This window comes from Stigmatopora argus, chromosome 4, assembly GCF_051989625.1.
Source record: "Stigmatopora argus isolate UIUO_Sarg chromosome 4, RoL_Sarg_1.0, whole genome shotgun sequence".
Classification (NCBI taxonomy): domain Eukaryota; kingdom Metazoa; phylum Chordata; class Actinopteri; order Syngnathiformes; family Syngnathidae; genus Stigmatopora; species Stigmatopora argus.
Window position 1 is genome coordinate 8,110,117 of NC_135390.1, and position 20,919 is coordinate 8,131,035.

The window sequence follows — 20,919 nt, forward strand, 5'->3', positions numbered from 1 at the left end:
TTTTAAAGTGCACCAAAAGAAAGCATTCAAGAAATATATTTCGGTACACAAATATCACCATATTTAGATACCATCACACCCCACTTCTGTGAATCACTTTTCAATTCTAATGACAGCACCAGATGCCCACTCCAATTTGACTGGGAGGATTGGCAGCGATCATTTGCTGCTATCCCTCCTCGTCCAAAAGGATTGAATGTCTAGTGCCGTCAATGGCAGCCAAAGAGTTAAAATGACAATGACATTATTTATGAACAGTAAGCCATTTATTAAATAGAAACCATAGTAATTACAAAGGAGTTACTTTATGTGTAAAAATATTGCAATCAAATCACTGGTTGTGTTAAATCACTGCAGGCGATGACCATAATGTAAGAGTTACACATGTGCATTATGATTAAAAAAATGTCACTTTTCCTTAAGAATTGTCAACAGAAGTCATCAATCTCTTGCTCCATCTCCTAGTGAATCAAAATACCAAATGAGGACATATAATTCGTAATAACCAAAACAACTAATGAACATTGCAAACATTAATGGTTATTGATGTATTGTAATAACCTATATCCTACACTAGCATGTCATAAATCTCCCGTGAGGGGTCCTATACCAACCTTTATTAATGCAGCTTTGTGGAGGTCTCTTCTGTGTCTGTAGATACATTGGCAGAGCAGAGCATAGAGTTTCTCCAACTTATCCACCTCATAACCATCACTCATAGTCACAACTTTGTCCAGTAGTCCCTTGATAAGGAAAATAAATAAACGATGCAGCAGCCTAAATTGTTTCCCCCTTTTGGGATTAATCAAGTTCATTGTAGTTCATCTCTTAAATCATGATGTAGCACACCAATGGTCAGCACCAACCTTTAATTTCTCCTTGTCCTCTACCAATGAAGGTTTTTCCTGATCTCGGATCTGCTGAACTTTTTCCAAATCCAACTGCGGCTGTTGAACAATGCTCCTTGAGGCCCGTATCACGCGCCTCATATTTATCTCTGACATAAAACAAAACCACATGAAAAAAAAATAAAACAACATAGCTCGAAGTAATCCAAGACAATGAAACTGGTGTACTCATGTAATAACACATTTCTTAATTTCTGAGAACCATCGCAGTAAAGCCAAACCTTCAACTCCAGAGTGCTCTGTAGCGTCACTGTCTATGGTGACCACCTCAATTGGTTTGAGCTGCTGTGCTGCAATCTTGCTGTTGCTTTCTTGCATCGGCCTCTGGATGAATGTTTGATTGCTTGTATCTGACAGTCCACGTTTTTCTCCTTCAGTGCTCATTAACCTGTGCCCAACTTCCAAATTAAAATGAGCTTTGTAAATTATTTTATCTTGTGCCTGGTCCTCAACAATTCTTTTTTTTCATTTTCACTCTGCTTACCGTCCGTCATAGTAATTTTAACTTCCTTGTCTTCATCTTTGTCAAGCTCTGTTCCCGCTTCTTTCTCTACCTTTGTTTCTTCATCCGCATCGTCATCATCAGTGCTAAAGTGCATATTTTGTTTGGACATGCGAGGTGAGGAAGAAGACTTTTTTGCAAAGATCCCAGAGGACCAACGGCTCCTCCGACGTTTCTTGCTCTGCGCTGGAAGATCAACATACCGTATTTTGCTATTTAGTATACGCCGCCATTTAATATACCCGGGTATATTAAACGGCAGGGGTATATTAAACGGCAGGGGTATATTAAATGGCGCACAAACAGGAAGGTACGATCCACTACGCACTCTTTATGCCGTGATGGGGTGCATCAAAGTTTTGCAGACTAAAACTACTTACTGCTCAGGTTAAAACTACTTACTGCCGAATAAAGTCTGACTTGGAATTTTAATGAACTTAAGTATCTATAATTATGCCCCCATGAACACCATACAAATCTTGCCAAAATAAAACAACATAGCTCGAAGTAATCGAAGACAATGAAACTGGTGTACTCATGTAATAACGAATTTCTTAATTTCTGAGAACCACCGCAGTAAAGCCAAACCCGTTTAATATACCCGGGTATATTAGGGGGTATATTAAATGGCACACAAACGGGAGGCTCAAAAAAGCAAAAACCATTTAATATACCTGGGTATATTAAACTGCAAAATATGGTAGGTATTTGCTGATATTTGATAAGACTGCTTGTTATTTGTTTTCAAAAATACACATTTCACATACCCTTGTTTTTTAGAGTAATATATGTAGACGAAGTTGAACCACTAGGAGTCGGCTCAGGTGAGGCTTTTGCCTGTTCTCTTTGTGAAACCGTTTTGGTTTCAGTCAGAGGTTTGGTCTGTTTTGGGAGGACATGCTGATAAGATGGATCATCAATAGAGCAACCTGTGGAGAAATACAAGATTAGGATGTCAACTAATTAAATAGACTGACACAAAATTGAGTGAACTATATCATACATCAGTGATGTAAAGCTCCATTAATTAAAATATGGAAAAACAAATTTAGCAAAAGAGACAAAAGGTTATAATTTTGCCCCCAGAAAGGTATTAGGCCTCAGTGTGACGCACGCACCTCTATTGTTGCGTGCATTTTTTATTTCATCACAAATCTTTTCAAAGTTTTCATCTAATTCCTGTCGTATGATGGCATGCACAGTGTCCTTCAGTGCGCAGGCCCTATGTCGAATCTGACGGTCTAGGGGGAAAAAAGAAGTAGCAATATGTAAGAATACTTGGGTCATCTAATTAGACCTTTACTCTAAATGGGAAAGAGTATCAAAAGTGTGTACCTGAAGGGTCCCTGTTTGGGTTGTATTTAAGTGCATTCTGCCAAATGAGATCGACATCTTGAAGAAAGTCTTTGACCGTTATGTACTGATGTAGGTCAATCTTTGAAAGCACAGTTGTCAGGTCCATAGGCTTTTTTATCACAACAGCATAATCTGGAACCTATGAAATGGGTGGATACAATACAAATCAAGCATATTTTAATGTAATTTTTAAATTTTAATATTTGACAACTTAGATTAACTTTGTTATTCCCACGTTATCATCAATGATAATGAATTGAATCTAATTTAATCCTTTTTTTGTCATAACTAAGTCTGGCATTTACAAAGATGAACATTATAAGCCATTTGGAACCAAGAGAAATAGCCACCTCCTCCAAATCCACGGGCTTAGTGAAAGCTTTGAAGCGTTTGTCGTGGGACAGGCGGTTTGTAACATCCCGCAAGAAAAGCCGCAGCTCTCTGAGGGTATCTTCCTCTTGTTCCGCTAGTTTTCGGGCCTCCTGCTCTTCCATCTGACGTGGCGGTAGAAGAGGAGCAACAGGAAGTAGCTCCAAAGAGTGGTCTGCTGTTGTGGAAAGTCAACTGTTTATTTTAATAGTACTCATAAGTTAACAATGCATCCTAATCTCATTTTTTTAATACATAGTTGCTCTCACCAGATTTCTTTTTAGATGGAGCTTTAGCAGCTTGAATAAGGATCAGGTCCTGAAAGAAATTCCTTCTCTCACGACTGCTAGGGGCTTGAACATTGTAAACTCCCCCATACTCGATCTTAAACAACTCCTGAATCTGCAGAAAAACGGTGCTGATTGAAGCTGCCATTTTGGACAGCAAAATGTTCATCTTCTACCATTCTTCATTTTAGACCAGCCTTAAACCCAATATGGTTTTCAATGAATTTCATACCTCAAAACTAAGTGCAGAATACGGTAGACTACACGTAGCAACTAGTAGTATGGGAGCGAAGGCTGGGAGGGAGCTGATTAGACTGAGGAAAGTGGCTTTTAATGCAGTGCCTACTGTCTCCCACAACTGTCCAATGTGGGGGATGTACAGGACACTTGGAGATGTCCGCTTGGCTTCAAAAAAGATCTGCAAAGCATGTAACATTGTGGCATGAACAATATGGAAAAACATACCGGGCCACCGTCTGAAGGATTGTAGATCCCATATTTCTTTTGACATTGTGACAGAAACGACTTTACAAAAGGAGGGCTGGTGGTAAAAATTAATGATGAATAATAGATTATTGACAAAAATAATTCATATATCACCATCATATATATATATATATATATATATATATATATATATACATGTATGTATATATGTACACACACATATATATCTATATATATATAAATATATATATATATATATATATATATATATATATATATATATATATATATGGATGAATATCGATCCACAACATGAGATTATGGAAGCGACCGGATGGCTTTTTTCACGGCTCACCATCACTTTTGATTTGCGACCAAGTCACTAAAATGAAATGATGACGTGAGTACATTGTAAAATGGCTAAATAAAGTACAACCAAACTCAGTTTTGCTTCCGTTGCCTTTTTAAAAACGTGTTTTTAGCATGTGGGTGTAGCGTGCATGTTTAAGCTGGTGTATGTTTTGCCATGCCTGGCTGCGTCTATAAAAACGGTGCGTCCTTTGTGTGTTTAAAATACACAAATAGCACTCGTTACTGACACCGCGGCTAAAAATATGATGCACTGTATAGTCGTGAAAATACGGTAATCTTTTATTAGTAATCTCACCATGGTGCACCATCACTTCAAATGTGAGGTCACCGTTCTCAGTCAGATAGCAAACATGAGATAAATTTTATATTTTGTTTAGCTGGTTTGCATCACAAGATGTGATTGGTTTTATGCGAGTAGTCATCTACAAACACACAATTTTATTAGCGCTACCCACTGAATGTGACTTTTATTTGATTTACCTGTGCACAAGTTTCCTCCGGTGCTGCTGCACTGGCTCCAAACAGCACTGCCATGTCCAGTGTGTAGACTGTAAATTTCTCAAGAGCATGAAGAACAGCAGGAGCGAGATGGGAGGTTTGACCTGAGCCATGTCGACCCACCAAAAGCAGCCGGGGACGGTAGGAGGTTGGCTGGCTCAACGCACTTCTACCAAAAGATTCACATAGGGGAACAGATGGGGGTAAACCTTTTGAGAATTGATGAAATCAATCACTAAGACAAGGTGCAATAGGGGAACCTTTCGATATTGAGGCTTTCCCTTGATACAATCTTATTTTGAGCGGTCTGTCCATTACATCGTTCTTCATCTTCACTGAAGATATCATCGTCGGACACACAGGACTGATCTAGAAACACACACAGTCCTGAAATCTGACTGATGATGGAGATTTAGTTTTTAAACCTCTCATACCTTGTCTCCTTTTAAAACCCTGTTCGGCATGTGGGAACAATTTGCTGACTGTGTCGAGGATCACTTGCAGGGCAGCACTCAGTAATGGACGGACTGCAGGCACCAGTGCCTTGGCAGGTGATACGACAGCTCTGTTGGTCACATTCAGCATCAGATTTACATGAGATTTGTCTTATTTCCTAAAATTCTAATGTAAATCATGTATGTTTTCTCACATTGACATTCAAAATATATGTATAGCTGTATGACAAAACATGTAAATGAAAGGTCTAATGCTAATAGGGGTGAGCTACACGGCCTAAAAATAAATCAAATGCTTTCACCAAAAACGTAATCTACGACTTTCCACAAAAACCCTCATTTTTAAATTGTTGAACAAAAAACACGACAAGAATTAGTTGCATATGACGATGTACAAGTAATAACATTGGCCATACCTCTGTGCAGCAGGCACTATCTTGGACATGGCGGACACAAAATCTTTAGCTGTGATTTCAATAGACTCAACATCAAGTACAAGTTTCTGTGACGAGGAGTAGATTTGCGGATAACGGCGCCGTAGTGCACAAAGTGCCGCTTCTGAGCATACAGCCTTGATGTCTGCTCCGCAATAACCTAAGGAGAGAAAAAACGTCTATTTAAACTTGATAATTATGGAACAAAACTTGCAATTCTTTGTATTTAAAACTTGTTTCTTTCAAAACGGCGGTGCCTAAAGTTGAGCACATGATGCATTCAAAGATTTGGAGATGAAATTTCTTTGTCATGATACTAAATCAAGATTCAAGTTAATTTTTATGTCCTGTTAGCGACCTCCATGCTTTTAAACAAGCTTGATCACACTCCCATTCTTCCGTCTACCGTGATTATATTGTAGTTCCCTTGAGGCATAGATGACACGGCCATTTGCCACACTTCCCAAGTCTCACAAAACCATTCATTCATTCATTTTCTGATCCGCTTATCCTCAAAGGTTCCGGGGGGTGCTGGAGCCTATCCCAGCTGACCTCAGACACCAGGTGGGGGGGACACCCTGAATCGGTGGCCACCCAATCACAGGGCACGAGGAGACGGACGACCATCTACGCCCACACTCATACCTTGGGGCAATTTTAGAGTGTTCAACCAGCTTACCATGCATGTTTCCGTAATGTGGGAGGAAACCGGAGCACCCGGAGAAAACCCATACAAGCCCAGGGAGAACATGCAAACTCCACGCAGGAGGACTGACCTGGGATCGAACCCAGGACCCCAGGTTTAAAAAGAACAGGAGTAAGTTAGGCACAGGAGACCTGCACTGACACATTGTTTTCATTGTTTTATCAACTAAATAGTAGATATAGTTACAAGTTACTAGGTAGGATGTCAACCCCTCTTGTACGGACTCCATTGTTGTAACAGCAATTACATTTTGCTACAACCATGTCATCACTTGCAAACATACCAACACATTTATCAGCCAGCTCTTCGATGAAATTGTCAGCGAGTGGAGGTGTCCATTCTCTGGTGTGTATCTTCAAAATGTCACTTCTGGCCTAGGGGGGGTTGAGATAATATGTTGTGGCATTGCAGGAAAGTAAAGGAACATTGAGAAGGTTATCAACTTTCTTGCACAATTTCATGCCCCAACTATTATATATTGCCTGTCTATAATCATGTGCGGCCATTTGGTCGGCGGTCTTTTGGTCGCCCGGACCCAAACAACGGGCGACCAAAAGACCGGCGACAAAACAAGGTAAAACAACACGGTCTACGCATCAATAAAAGCCAACAATGGCCCTGAACAGTTTCACTGAGCGGACGTGTGAGTGTATAAGAGTTTGTATGTACATGAGTTGGGAGGGGACGTCAGTCAGGGTCTTAACAAGTTCTCCAACAAAACACAATAAAAGTACGGGAATTTTGGAGCTTTTCTAATAATTTTTGGTACAAAAAATAACCTCAGTGTTCCATAAGGCTTTCTGAAATTCAGTAACTCTGAATGTATAGAAAATCATGTCCCAATTGAGTGTTTTTCATGCTAGTACCTCTCTGTCAGGGAGGCAAAAGAGGAACTCCCTGTCGAAACGACCTGGTCGTCTCAGAGCCGGGTCGATGGAGTCCAGTCTGTTGGTGGCACCAATAACCACAATCTCTCCCCTGGCATCGAGTCCATCCATAAGAGCAAGAAGGGTCGACACGATGGAACTATAGACACAATAATTGACCATTCAAATGTTATCTCCTAAACTGAGTGAAAGAAAACAGCTTTTTAAAAAAAATATTAAAAGTTAGGCCTGTCAGAATAACACATTTTTATGTGTGATATAGTTATATAAATTGCTGATATGCAATGTTATTCTTAAAACAAATTTAGCTACTACTGCAGTGACAATCTATTCTCTTTCAGATGTAACAGCAATTACATTGCAATGACATGTCTATTCCTAAATAAAACCTACAAAAATACAGGATACCTCGTTTACCACGGTTCAGAGGTTCCAAGATCTGCCGCAAAAGGTGAATATAGGGATATAGAAACAGCGTTTTATTGAGTCTATTTAATATTATTTTGACTTTTATAACTCTCTGTACTATTATTTTGATCTTTAGAACTCTGTACTATTATTTTGACTTTTAAAACTGTACTATTATTCAACTCGCGAAGCTAGACACTCACCCCTAGTGGACAGTGAAATACTCTCCCATTTTGGCTTGCCTTTTCCCCCCTCCCATTTCATGCTTTTGTATCACTGTTCCTACACTATACACTTTTCATACACAATTTGCAGATCCAAGCTGCAATACGTTGAATTGGCGATAGTCGCTTCGCAATGTGGCGAGGTATTACTACTTATATTAAAATCACAATACATAACGTCATTTAAAAGCTTGCTAAACAGTAGAATTTGTTCTTTGCCAATAAAAGTGTTGATTTAATCCAAAATGACTATCATCTTGGCCTCCAAAGTGTACATTAGCAAATTTGAAGCCAAATTTTTCCAATTTTTGCCAATCAAGTTTTTAATGATGAGTATCAGTAAAAGCTATCTTTGTGTCAAATACAAAGTATGAGAATAACTCCAGACATCAACATTTATGTTGAGAATGCATGCATCCATTTTCTGAGACAGTTATCCTCCCAAGGGTGAAGATTACACTTTGACCAAGGCTGTCCCTGGTTCAGAGCAGACTAAATTGATCCGTACACTGTATTTCTCCATCAAAAAGGGATAACTACGAATTAGAACAGAGATTGCAAGCCAGGAACACACCTCCAACATTAATGATACCTGGCCTGACAAATGCACAGTACAGTGGTACCTCGTCATACGACCGCTCGTCATACAAAATGCTCGTCTTACGGGGGAAATTTCGATCGAATAATTCGCCCGTGATGCGGTTAAAATTTCGGGATGCGACCAAGCCAGGTGGCCATGGCATTTTTTTTGCATATCTTTTGTGTATAACAATATTTACGAGCACCGGATGAGTTATTCAGACCAGGAAACGCCCAACGCGCGGGCAAAAAGAGGGCTTTCTGGGTAATGAAGTATACTCGTGCACACAACACCCATAGGCAATGGCAACCTTTCTCAGAATAAAACTTCATTACCCACAATCAATACGTGGGAGCTCAACTATTGTATTTCCTGTTATTCTTTCTAAGCAAAGAAGGTCCAGCGATCGTTCTTTAAAGACTATTTCTCGTTGGCAAGTGGTCGCGCGTTATCCTATTGTGATGACATTTGTATGCGACATTATCGAAATATTTTGAAGGGTAGACAAAAACAAACAACTCTTGATGCGTTCGTTTTGAAGACTTCGGCGGAGCGGCCAGGTGGTGTCAACCCGTAGAACTACGTAAGGTAAAAAAGATTACAACAAATTTAGAATTTTGTTTTGTTTGAAGTTACATTAAACGTTGAGTGTATGTATAGTTATCCAAGTTAATTTAAATTTGTTTGTTCGTTCACGAGTGCATCGCTGCCGTGGATAAAGCCCCCCCGAGCAGCCCCGCCTCCGTGTATGCTGCTGTCTCTGCCCTCCGCGAAATGCGTCTCATTTTACTTCTATTAAACACATTTTATAACTATCAAACCACTCGTTATTTATTACTTTGTCAATATATGGCGAATTATAAGAAGTAAAACATTTTTTTCAATCCAATATCCTGTTTTTGGTGTTTTTTTCAGAGAGTTGGAACGAATTAATTTGTTTCCCATTCATTTCAATGGGAAACTTCCGCTCGAGTTACGAGAATCTTGTCATACGAGCTCAGTCCCGGAACGGATTAAGCTCGTATCTCGAGGTACCACTGTAAATCTGAATGTAAGGAAAAAAATCCCAAAGGTGTATGCTAAAATCCTGTCGGCTCAAGGAAAGCTCACCTGTGAATTTGGTCCTGTCGACTGGACCGGACTGGAGCCAAACCATCAATTTCATCAAAGAAAATTATAGACGGACGCATTTGGTATGCCTAGAAGAATCGAAAATCGAATATTTTGAGGAAAAGCCTAGTAAAGCATAGTAAACAGGAAGCGAGTCAAAGTGCAAAAGAAAAGGCAATGTGAATTTTTGGCAAAGCATGAAATGTCTGAATGAAAATGCATTATGTGTTTAGTTTACCTGGTCAAACAGAAGACGTAGCTGTCTCTCAGACTCTCCAACCCACTTACTAAGGCAATCTGCACCTTTCCTCATGAAGAACGACACCTTGTGTTCTCCCTGGCTGCATTCATTGGCCAATGCTCTGGCTACCAGGGTTTTCCCAGTGCCAGGGGGTCCATAGAATAGACAGCCCCTACAGCCAAGAAAAAACATTGGCAATGCATTAGAACCAATTAAGTATAGTAATTAAGTACAGTATGTGAGTTCAATACAGGGTAACAGTTTTAAATCTACCTATCAGGGCATTATTTAATGTGTTTAAAGTTGAAAAACCCACAGCATCAATATTACTGTGCAAAACATGAAAAGAAAAACTAAAATGAATCTTGAAATGAAATGATTAATGAAAATGAGCCATCATAAGCAGAATAATTTCACAGTTTTAATTGTGAGAAGGCACCTGGTAATAAGAAGTCTATCACTGTCTCTAGTCAATTTGCTTTGCCAAAAGGAATTACACATTAATTACACATTTTTTATGACCTTTACCTGGGTGGCTGAATGTGGAACCTCTCAAAGACTTCTGGGTAAAGTAGAGGGAAGACCACCATCTCCTTCAGAGAAGAAATGTGTCTGCTCAAGCCACCAATACTGTCAAAGCGCACCTGCGTCAAAATGTTGTCAATCACAGGAAGCAGACTACCAAATAATAAACAAGTGTCTAATAACAATTTATATTAACTGTTGGAGCATGCGTAACGCATTGGAGCATTAAAATTATACACCAGGGGTGGCGAACACGGGGCTCTCGAGCCGCATGCGGCTCCTGGCCAAAATGAATGCGGCTCTTTGCTTCTTATCGTATTTTGCATATACTGTGGCTCTTTGCCCCATTTCATGTTTCTTATTTTTATTCTCTCTTAAAACACACTTAAATTCATCAAGGCCCATTAAAAACAAATAATACATTATATTTCAAAAATAATTTAGTGAATAATATGGTTTTAATGATTTTTTTGTGTGTGTCTGTCTGTTTTGGCAGGTCCCTGCGTGGTGTGACTGACTCTTTCGGTTATAAATTGTTGCTCTTTGTGTCAAACGGGTTTGCCACCCCTGCTTTACACCATCAGGTGGCATTTGTAACTCATCAAGAGTCTATTAGGTAAACATTTCAAGACTGATTAAGGTGATTCAGAGATTTGTTTCTATATTCATTAATTGAAGAGAATCGCTCAAAACAAGATTAAGAGCTACAGGTTACTAAATTTTAGAGATTTTGTGAAAACATTCTCACTATGTCTGTTTCCACTAAATCTGTTTTCCTGATCTCACCTTCACCTTTTCATTTTATAATTATAACTACCATTATTTTGAAATATATATACAGACGCTCCCCTACTTACGAACATTCAACTTACGAACAACGGTACATACGAACATGTCTGCAAATTGCGTTTAAGTCCAAAAATGTTCGCAAGTCCAATTTTGTATTTCGCCTTTTTCGGAGTAGTACTTCTTTCCGCCGCTAATACCAACGCCTGGCGCTGTGAGAGCTCAGCTCACCCAGCATCTACCTTCTTCTTCGTTGCAATGCGGAAGTGCGTGAATGTATCTCCAGTGTGCAAAGAACCTTTTTCATTTGTATCATTAAATATCTCATGCATCCAATATTGAATATGGTTGGTAAAAAAGCTAAAGGCTTCTATTGAGGGAGTTGCAAGGAAGAGGCAAGCCATTTCATTTGAAACGAGTGGCAATAATAACGAAGCTTGATGCGCGTGAGAGTGGTGAGCGTTGCACATCGTTCGACCGTCAGTACCATTTATAAACAGAAAGATCGAGCAGCAGGACCCAAATATTGAACGTTGCACAAAGTTTGCAAATCAATTGAATGATGCCATACAGTGCTACCGCATCATTTATGATGAAAAAAAGAAGAAAACTGCAATTGTCATTAGGTCGCTTCTTTTGGCCAGTTTCTAATACATAAATCTCTCTCTCTCTCTCTACAGTACTGTACATATTCTCTCCATTTTATTAAAAAAAATTTTTCAGTACAAACCAATGCGTGTTACTTATACAAGCCTTAAACATACAAATGCACTTATATAAACCTTCAATATACTTATATCGGCCTTAAACATAAATTATAATACAAAATATAGCACTGAATCAACTTACAAACAAATTCAACTTATGAACAATCGCTCGGAACCAATTGCGTTCGTAAGTAGGGGAGTGTCTGTATATATAGTGGTACTACTTACGAATGCCTCCTCATACCATACATATTCAGGTTACAAAAAAATATGGGAAATGGGACGTCGGAGTATGCGTCACAACATTGTTAATGAAGTTGTTTTACGTGCATGTTTATGTAATCAGCTGTCTTTCCATTTTTATTTATGTTACTAACTTGTTAAATCATTTTCTTATCGTCTTTCTCTTTTTTGCATACATTTTTCATATAAAATTGGTATACTACTTCCATCATTTTTAAAGGGTTTATGTGGGGTAGTATAATTTATGCTAATTCATTTTAAAATATGCATATACTTATAAAAAAAATACAAGTTACTAAACCACTTGTGAAAAAAATTAATTTCGCAAGTAGATTTAAATAAATATATCTGGCCCGGACCAATTTTAAAACATCATTTTTCTAAAAGTAGTATATTTTTAATTAGGAAACATGAATCAAGTTTTTCTCTGTGCTCACCGTTTTGACGATGTGCATGGGGTCAACATCAGCAAGACTAGCCCCTATTTTCATGCGATCTTTGTGAATTCCGAGCAAGTCATCTTTGAGAATGTTCATCGGCAGACATCTGCATAGAAGCAAGACACATTTCTTTAAACATTAACATAACATATACAAATTATATCCACAATATGCTTATTTTACTCAATCATGCAGTGTGCACCCTCTTCAAGGGTGATAGTTGTGAAAGCAGTTTATACCGAAAGATAACTAAATAGTGCTAATTTACAACCAACCAAAAATGTTCGCTTGTTTACATATGGTATGGAAAATTATTTTAGTCTTTCCAACCCCCAAAATAGACTTAAATATCCATGTTCTATGACTTCTATCTGCAATGACTGTTCATTAAGATAACCAAATGTTCTATTTTCCCCAGACATGTCCATTTGGGCATTCCACTTGGACACTAAGCTTCTGGTAACCTTCTATAGAGCCACTGTGGAGAGCATCCTGGCATACTGCATTACAGTGTGGTACGCTGGAAGCACGGCAGCAGAAAGAAAGGCCATACAGAGAGTGATTAACACTGCACAGAAGATCGTCGGCTGCTCTCTGCCCTCACTGGAAGACATTGCCAGCCCTCGTTACCTCAGCAGAGCCAGGAACATTGTAGGGGACCCATACCACCCTGCTCACAACCTGTTCCAGCTGCTGCCCTCTGACAGACTCTACAGATCTCACAAAGTACGGACAAATAGGCTTAAGGACAGTTTTTTCCCACATCCATCAGGACTCTAAACTTGCGGTAGCACGACACACAATCTATTCTGTGTAATAACTTCGGGGTGAGGTAACATGAAAAGACGTTGGGCGGTGATCTGCCTCCTACTGGCTGACTGAAGGTAAGTGAGGAGACAGTGAGAGGTAAGTGATCCGCTCGGGGGATGATGCGATGTATCATGGCAGAATGCCAACAAGTCTGAAATTATGACTTATTTGGGCCTTTTGCCAGGAAAGCGCACCTTATGGAGAAGCACTACCAATTTCGTGATACGCAGCTGGGTATGATGACAATTAGGCTTTTGTCGAGTCAATGATAATGACAAAGTCTATGCCCGATTATTATTATTATTTATTATTATTATTTTTATATTATTATTATATTATTATATTATTATGATTATATTATTATTATTTATTACACCCTGTTCTTTGCATTTAGGGCAGGGGTGGGCAAACTATCCTACCAAGGGCCGCAGTGGGTGCAGGTTTTTGTTCCAACCCATAAGAGCAAACCTTTCCATTAACCTGGTGTTAGAAGTACAATCAGTGGATTGCAGTCAGGGGCTTCTTGTTTCAGCAGTAACCTCATTGGTTAAACTGTCTGTATTGGATCTGTTGGAACAAAAACCTACACACCCAGTGGCCCTCGAGGACTGCCCACCCCTGATCTAGGGTGTTTTTTTTTCAAAAAAAATCAGAATGTCCAATTTCACTTCGGTATTAGTGCAACGTTCTCCACGCATACATTTTGGGGCATTCTCACATTCTACGTTATACCTGACATTTTTTACGAGAAAATAGACCGCGCCCATTGTCATAATTGCTCCTCCCACAAAGAGTCGCTCATTTACATTCATACAATTTGAGAAGGGGTTTTGTTGACAAAATAATTATGAGGGAAATCTCTACACTTTAAAGTACTCAATAATAATTAATTTGTTGAAAAAAAGAGGCAAATAGAGGAGTCCACCTTCTTTCAGATTGTCAATCACTCGTGCACGTGCAAGTGCATTGATTGACATATTCAAATATCCGGGGGTTTGAGGTGTTTCTAGCAAGTGTTCACCTTTGCGATTTTGATCTGCTCCCTGAAACGTCGATTTGCATGTTTTCATTAATCCCCTGCACTGTTTTCAATAAGTATTTTTGGATAGGTAGCTAAAAAAAAATCATTTCCTTTGATCATCTGCACGACCCGCAGTCAAAAACAGAACACAAACACAAAACACAGCTACCGGCATCTGTGCACCTTCTTCATTACGTAACATGCCATTATACAAAACAACAAATTCCTCCTTTGAAATCCACCGAGTTTCACAACCATTTCCCTTAATGAACTTTAGCTTAATTAAGCATTCGTTTTGTGGGGCTGAAAATGTGTCAACTGAGCATTTAAGTTTATGCTTTGCCTCAGCTCCTACCTGTTGACGGACCTGGCCCTACTTTTTCTCTTGCTCTTACTTCTTCTCTGAAAAGTCTCATCTTCTGAGGAAGTAGATGTAGAGTCGCTACTGTGGAGGGCATGTCTCCTCCTGTGAGGACAAATGAGGCAAGAGAGGACATCAAATTCAACCGGCTGTGAACATCAAACATTAACCTATGACGGCCCAAGAAATAACGTGAATGAAATCAAGCACATGCTTTAATGTTAAGAGCAATTTTCTAATATAAAAATCAGATTTAAAAAACTACCAGTAGTCAGTTAAGGCCATGAGTTGCCATTGTGAAGTCAGTACACGGTCGATTGGTCGCCGGTCTTTTGGTCGCCCGGAAGGTAAGTGATAATTACCATTTAAATTGTTGCTCAAATTCCCTAAATACAAACTGCGAATTACTATTTAGTCATACTAGTAATTATTAGGCTAAAGAAAAGCTCCAAATTTCCCCGACTTTTATTGTTTTTTGTTGGAGAACTTGTTAAGACCCTGACTGACAGCTTCTTAAAGTGACAACGCATGTACATACAACTCTTATACACTCACACGACGGCTCAGTGAAACTGCTCATGGCCATTGTTGGCTTTTATTGATGCGTAGACCGTGTTGTTTTACCCTGTTTTGTCGCCGGTCTTTTGGTCGTCGGTCTTTTGGTCGCCGGTCTTTTGGTCGCCCGTTGTCGCGGTCGGGGCGACCAAAAGACGGCGACCAAAAGACGGCGACCAAAAGACCGGCGACCAAAAGACCGGCGACCAAAAGACGGCGACCAATCGACTGCACACGGTGAAGTCATGCTCAGTTGCATTGCACAGAATAACATGTTCACAGATGATAGGAAATGATCTACTTATCAAGTTTCAAACAAACAAAGAGTAGCATGTTTTACGGTGACAAGAAAAGTGCTACCCAACAATAGACAGTAAGGACGAATCTTACCTATCAGTATCATTCCTGATCGTGGAAGAGAATCGGAGGAAAAAGACATGGATTGCAAGTTGGATTTAAAACATGCATTGCTGATACCGACAAAGAGCAGGGTAAGAAACTTTTTTTAAGAAAAAGGTTGACATATTGTAAGAAGCAGGTCGCACTAAATCATGCAAACATGCAGTTTTTCACTATAGGTTTGTACTTCTGCAGTCTCAAAACTTGTGATCATGTCGTTTTAGCTTTTTTACTCACCAGTTGGTCCTTTTTCTGTTGTAGGGACTCCGAGGAGCTGTGGCGCTAAAAGGGTATCTGTGTCTGGTACGGGACGAGTGCCCTTTAAAGTACATGCTGCGCTTTCTTGGCACTCTGGTCTCGCTAGCATCTCTGGGTCCTTATATAAGGGTACAATAAAGACAATTTAGAACTTCACACGCTGATGCACATGGTGAATTACATAGTCATGTGAAAAATTACCACCTTGCGGCGCCTGGTATAGAACTACATTTTTTCGCTGTCTAAAATCATAACGCCTTGGATTGTCTTCTTCATCGCCAGCATCCTCATCATCTTCTATGTCATCCTCAATGTCCTCATCATCTTCCATGTCCTCATCGTCATCATCTTCAATGTCCTCATCGTCGTCATCATCATGATCATGTTTATCGCTAATGTAAACTAGAACATATTAAATTTGTATTTGACAACAGTATATCAATTAAGTAATCATTTAGAATCACACATTAGTTTTTAATTTCTCATTTGGTCTTGTATGGTGTACTACTTGACCATGATCTAGTTTTTCCCATATATAAACAGTACTGAACTATCAGACAGATGTGCATATTATAATATTGGTTGTTTTCACCATAAAGACATATAGCTCATTATTAGTCAGTAAAAAATCACAAATAAGATCGTCAGTGCCAGACCATAAAAACACTGAACTCCAAAGGGAATCAAGTAGCAACATGAAGTCCAAACATTGTTATTTCTCAATAATCCTGGAGTACTCTATCAATAAACCTAAAATATAGTAAATGAGAATACGTAATGCCTTTGTGTATCCTTTATATTCCAGATTAGTATAATTAAATTATATTTTTGTCTTTGTCTTTGTAGTCATGTGATAAAACATTGAAAAGGGGCATAGTATTGTTTTATGTACGTTTTAAACCTGCAAACTTCATTAGAATTTGGCTTTGTACATAATAATACATTTGGTTACCTTCGGCCCAGCAAATGTTTTACCACAGGTATATTAAACCAATTGAAGATAAAATTTCTGTATAAATCCATGTTAATAATTAGAAACACGACACAAAATTCATCAAAAACTGTAGACCAATTAGAAAAAATCCATAATTCCATCAAAAAGTAAAGCTTTCATAGTACATAGATTCCAAGACAACAATTTAAGTGATTTCAAGTCTTCATTTGCTTCAGCGCAGGCAGTTCGGGTTTGATTCCCACTCGGGGGAAGAGTGATTGTGAGGGTGAGTGATTGTCTCTTTTATTGGGCCCTGCTATTGGCTGGCAACCAATCCAGGGTGCCCCCCGCCTTCTGCCCGCGGTTGGCTGGGATAGGCTCCAGCACCCCTCACGAACCTTGTGGGGATTAGCAGTATGGAAGATTAAAGTTTTGAATTGTTTATTTTCACATAATGTGATCCATCAGATCATTAAAAAAAAACAAGATTTGAGCTTTTTGATGCTATTCAATTTTTTTTTCAAATGTGTCTGTGTATATGCCAATGATAAACCCTCACCTTGGTGATTCTTGGCATCATCACTGTCCAGATTGGTTTCCAGCGATCTCCTCGCTCGGCCTCGAGTATAAACACCAAGCTGCTCAAGGAAAACAATGCTTTAAATCATTCCCCCAATTTGATGGTATAAAGAGATTGATCCTATATATTAATGCAAAAAAAAGGTAAATAGATTGACATATCATCTATCGTATTTGTGCTATAATTTGTATTTTATTAAGGATTTTTTTAAATCAATTTTGGTTTTAATTCATATTCTTTAAAGATATTTTTTAACAAACACTATTTAACATTGTGGTTTCAACACTACTGCTACGTACACCATTTAAAAAAAAGAGATATCATTACCTTTTCGTCACTGTTCAATCTGCAACGCAGGTTCTTCAAGTCATCCATTTTTTGTAGTACAGCCTCAGCCGTACTGAGGGGACAAAATAATACATTTCTCAATCCTTGTTTAATGAATAAACCATTTTTAATAAAAAAATTAGACTACAGTAAGAAAAATAGATTAACATAGTCAGTGGTGAACTTTAATCAGTGCTTGTCATCATCAGCATGACAAAATGATTATCAAACTCACTTGGTGATGAGACGGTCATAAATAACAGACTGATTCCGGGAATTTAATTTGTATTGGGTGATTCTGGAACTACGACGTAAAGAGTGTTCCTCTTCGTCTTCGTGGCGTCTTAAGTTTACACGGCTTCTTTTGGGGGTAGATGACGCTTCCACCTCATCTGAAACATCTTGAATAATAAAATAGGTTATGACCGGATAAAACATACCCGCTCCTAAAAAATCCATTCCTAATAAACCGAATGCATGAGAAATTGGAAAATGAACAACTCCATGTTAAGACTTGTTGACGTACCCCCTTGCAGTTTGTGCCAGGATGATTTGTCTCCTTTCTGTAGCCTGGAGGATTTCCTAAATGCACAAAATGGTTGTATGGATGGATAGAACACCTATAATAGCAGGTCAATAGTAGCATTTAGTTACATTATGTTTTTTAAAGTCCTTGTTCATTTAAATAAAAGGACCATAGCGGAGGCATACTTGAACTGTTAGCGTCTGTTGTTAAACTTCACTCTTGTCAGGGAGGTAGGATTCTATCCATGAGGCATCTTAATTACCGTGAAATGCTTGCAAACATGCATGCAGCATCCCCAACAAGCAAGAAAATTATCAGCCTAGATGAGCAGTGGGACAGAGGTTTTAGTCGTTCACCTTGTTCCGTAGCCTCCAATCTTTGGTTCCATGTCACGTTGGCCTCTCGTCTTACGGAAGTCGTAGAGACGGCTTCCTGACTGCATGAAAATTCAGACTTTGAAAATTAGTTTGTTCTTTGAAATTTCATATTTGAGAAAGTGTAATATTAAGGCCTTGCAATCATAATCTAAATGGCAATGGCAATTTCAAGACTGCCATGCTTATCGGGGTACTCGGTCGTTTGGTCGCCGAGAAGTTTATTGATAATTACCATTTAAATCGTTGCTCAAATTCCCTAAAAACAAACTGCGAATTATTATTTAGTCATACTTAATGCCCTATTAATTATCAGGCTTAAGAAAAGCTCCAAATTTCCCGTAATTTTATTGTGTTTTGTTGGAGAACTTGTTAAGACCCTGACTGACGTCCCTTCCTAAGGGGACAACTCATGTACATACAAACTCTTATACACTTAGACGTCCGCTCAGTGAAACTGCTCAGGGCCATTGTTGGCTTTTATTGATGCGTACAGTGTTGTTTTACCTTGTTTTATCGCCGGTCTTTTGGTCGCCCGTTGTTAGGGTCCGGGCGACCAAAAGACCGGTGACCAAAAGACCGGCGACCAAAAGACGGCTACCAAAAGACCGGCGACCAAACGACCGCACACGGCTTATCGGACACATAACATACTGTCCCAAATAAATGGAGGGAAAATTTTACTTTAATGGTCTTTGCCATTGTCATAGGAGGGTTATTAGATACAATCCGTTTAGATTTTGAATGCTGCAAAATGAGCACAGGTGTATATCAGATTTTTAGGCCATAATTGATTTCAGAGGGCGGCCAGGGAGCGAGTGGTTAGTGCGTCGGCATCACAGTTCTGGGGATATGGGTTCAAATCCAGGTCACGTCCACGTGTGTGGAGTTTGCATGTTCTCACCGGGCCTGCGTGGGTTTCCTCCGGGTACTCCGGTTTCCTCCCACATTCCAAAAACATGCACGGTGGGCTGATTGGATACTCTAAATTGCACCTAGGTATGGGTGTGAGTGTGCGTGGTTGTCCGTCTCCTTGTGCCCTGCGATCGGCTTGCCACCGATTCAGGGTGTCCCCCGCCTCTGGCCCAGAGTAGGCTGGGATAGGCTCCAGCACCCCCCATGACCCTAATGAGAATAAAGTGGTTCAGAAAATGGGATGAGATGAGAATTATTTCAGATATTAGTGTCCAACTTAGGTCATTAACATGCATAAATGGTGGACTTAAAGTACTTCCTTGAAGCTCAATATGTGGGAATTTCACTTTTATCAGAAAGCTTACTTCATCGGTCCTGCAGAAGACTTGTAAGGAGGAGTCATATAAAAATTTCAATGGTGACTTCACGGACCCTGTTGACCGTGGGGAAATTTGACTATTCCACCCTTTCTACAGTGAGGTGACTACATTCAGGAAAATCAAAAAAGTAGGAATGTACTGTAAAATGAAGGTCAACGTACTGTCAAGACACTCCTGAAATTTAACTTGTGCGGCTACTGCCATAGTTTTAACGAACGTTTATGGTTGAAAATGTAGGTCAATAGCTCCCGTTTAGCATTGAGAACATGTTAGAGGAGCACATTTGAAATAAACGCGTTGTTATAGCGTAGTAAACATTCCAGATAGTGGTCAGCGTTGCTTTACTTTAATCTTAGAAGGCTAGCAACTGCATAAGAGCAATTGCCATGAACACATCACGGGTCTATAATGAAGGTGGTTGCATTTTTGCTCACTAGGCTTTAGCTCACCGTCACTTTGTTGTGCTCAGGGCTGCCAAGATTATCACCCAGAGCGCGGGATGACCGAGTTGACCGGAGGGATTTTATCTGCAAAGCGGGAACAAGAGATAGAAACTCCGAGCTTGTGTCCAACTCCATCGACCTCCTATTTGGAGTTGTTGCCACCGGTTGAACGACTAAACCGGCCGCGCTACTGCGTAGTATCACCATTTCGACTCCGGTCCTAAGTTATAAACGCACGAATGACGGGCATCTAAAATTGAACGTCATCAGCTACGAAAAGACACGCGTATATTCGCGGCGGCTAACACACACGAGTCGGGCGCCTTCCGGTCCTTGATTTCTGGCGCCACAAACGTCAACAGAGCGGTAGTGGGGTAAGAGAGAACTGTTCACGAGGAGAAATAGAACCGAGGTTTAATTTGATAAAACCCTAAAACTCAGTGCCCGTAGTTCTAAAAAATAAACCATGTTTAAACAAAAAATACGACCATTGCTTGTAAAATAAGGAAAAGACGAGAGATAGGAGTTTTGTTACATTCGGGCGGATGTAT

General features: G+C 39.5%; 1 protein-coding gene across 3 annotated transcripts; it reads right to left on the minus strand.

Annotated features, from left to right (window-relative positions):
- Positions 1-244: 244 nt before the first annotated feature.
- Positions 245-20,738, minus strand: atad2 (ATPase family AAA domain containing 2). Of its 3 annotated transcripts, none has more exons than XM_077598390.1 (31): positions 20,375-20,738; positions 18,613-18,692; positions 18,257-18,312; positions 17,966-18,131; positions 17,731-17,803; positions 17,383-17,461; positions 16,094-16,291; positions 15,869-16,007; positions 15,623-15,637; positions 14,672-14,782; positions 12,483-12,591; positions 10,313-10,428; positions 9,782-9,956; positions 9,544-9,632; positions 7,201-7,360; positions 6,618-6,708; positions 5,611-5,788; positions 5,174-5,304; positions 5,000-5,108; positions 4,722-4,908; positions 3,655-3,840; positions 3,405-3,537; positions 3,117-3,310; positions 2,746-2,905; positions 2,529-2,651; positions 2,178-2,339; positions 1,393-1,596; positions 1,130-1,306; positions 867-997; positions 615-743; positions 245-461 (listed from the first exon to the last, which is right to left on the minus strand). In XM_077598390.1, exons 1-31 carry the CDS (start codon positions 20,573-20,575, stop codon positions 429-431), a joined length of 4,095 nt encoding a protein of 1,364 aa, XP_077454516.1. In that variant the 5' UTR covers positions 20,576-20,738; the 3' UTR covers positions 245-428. The 3 variants fall into 3 exon arrangements, with proteins under 3 accessions (XP_077454516.1, XP_077454515.1, XP_077454517.1); XM_077598389.1 differs by having other exon boundaries at positions 3,117-3,313; positions 20,375-20,737; XM_077598391.1 differs by lacking the exon at positions 15,623-15,637 and having other exon boundaries at positions 3,117-3,313; positions 20,375-20,737.
- Positions 20,739-20,919: the final 181 nt, after the last annotated feature.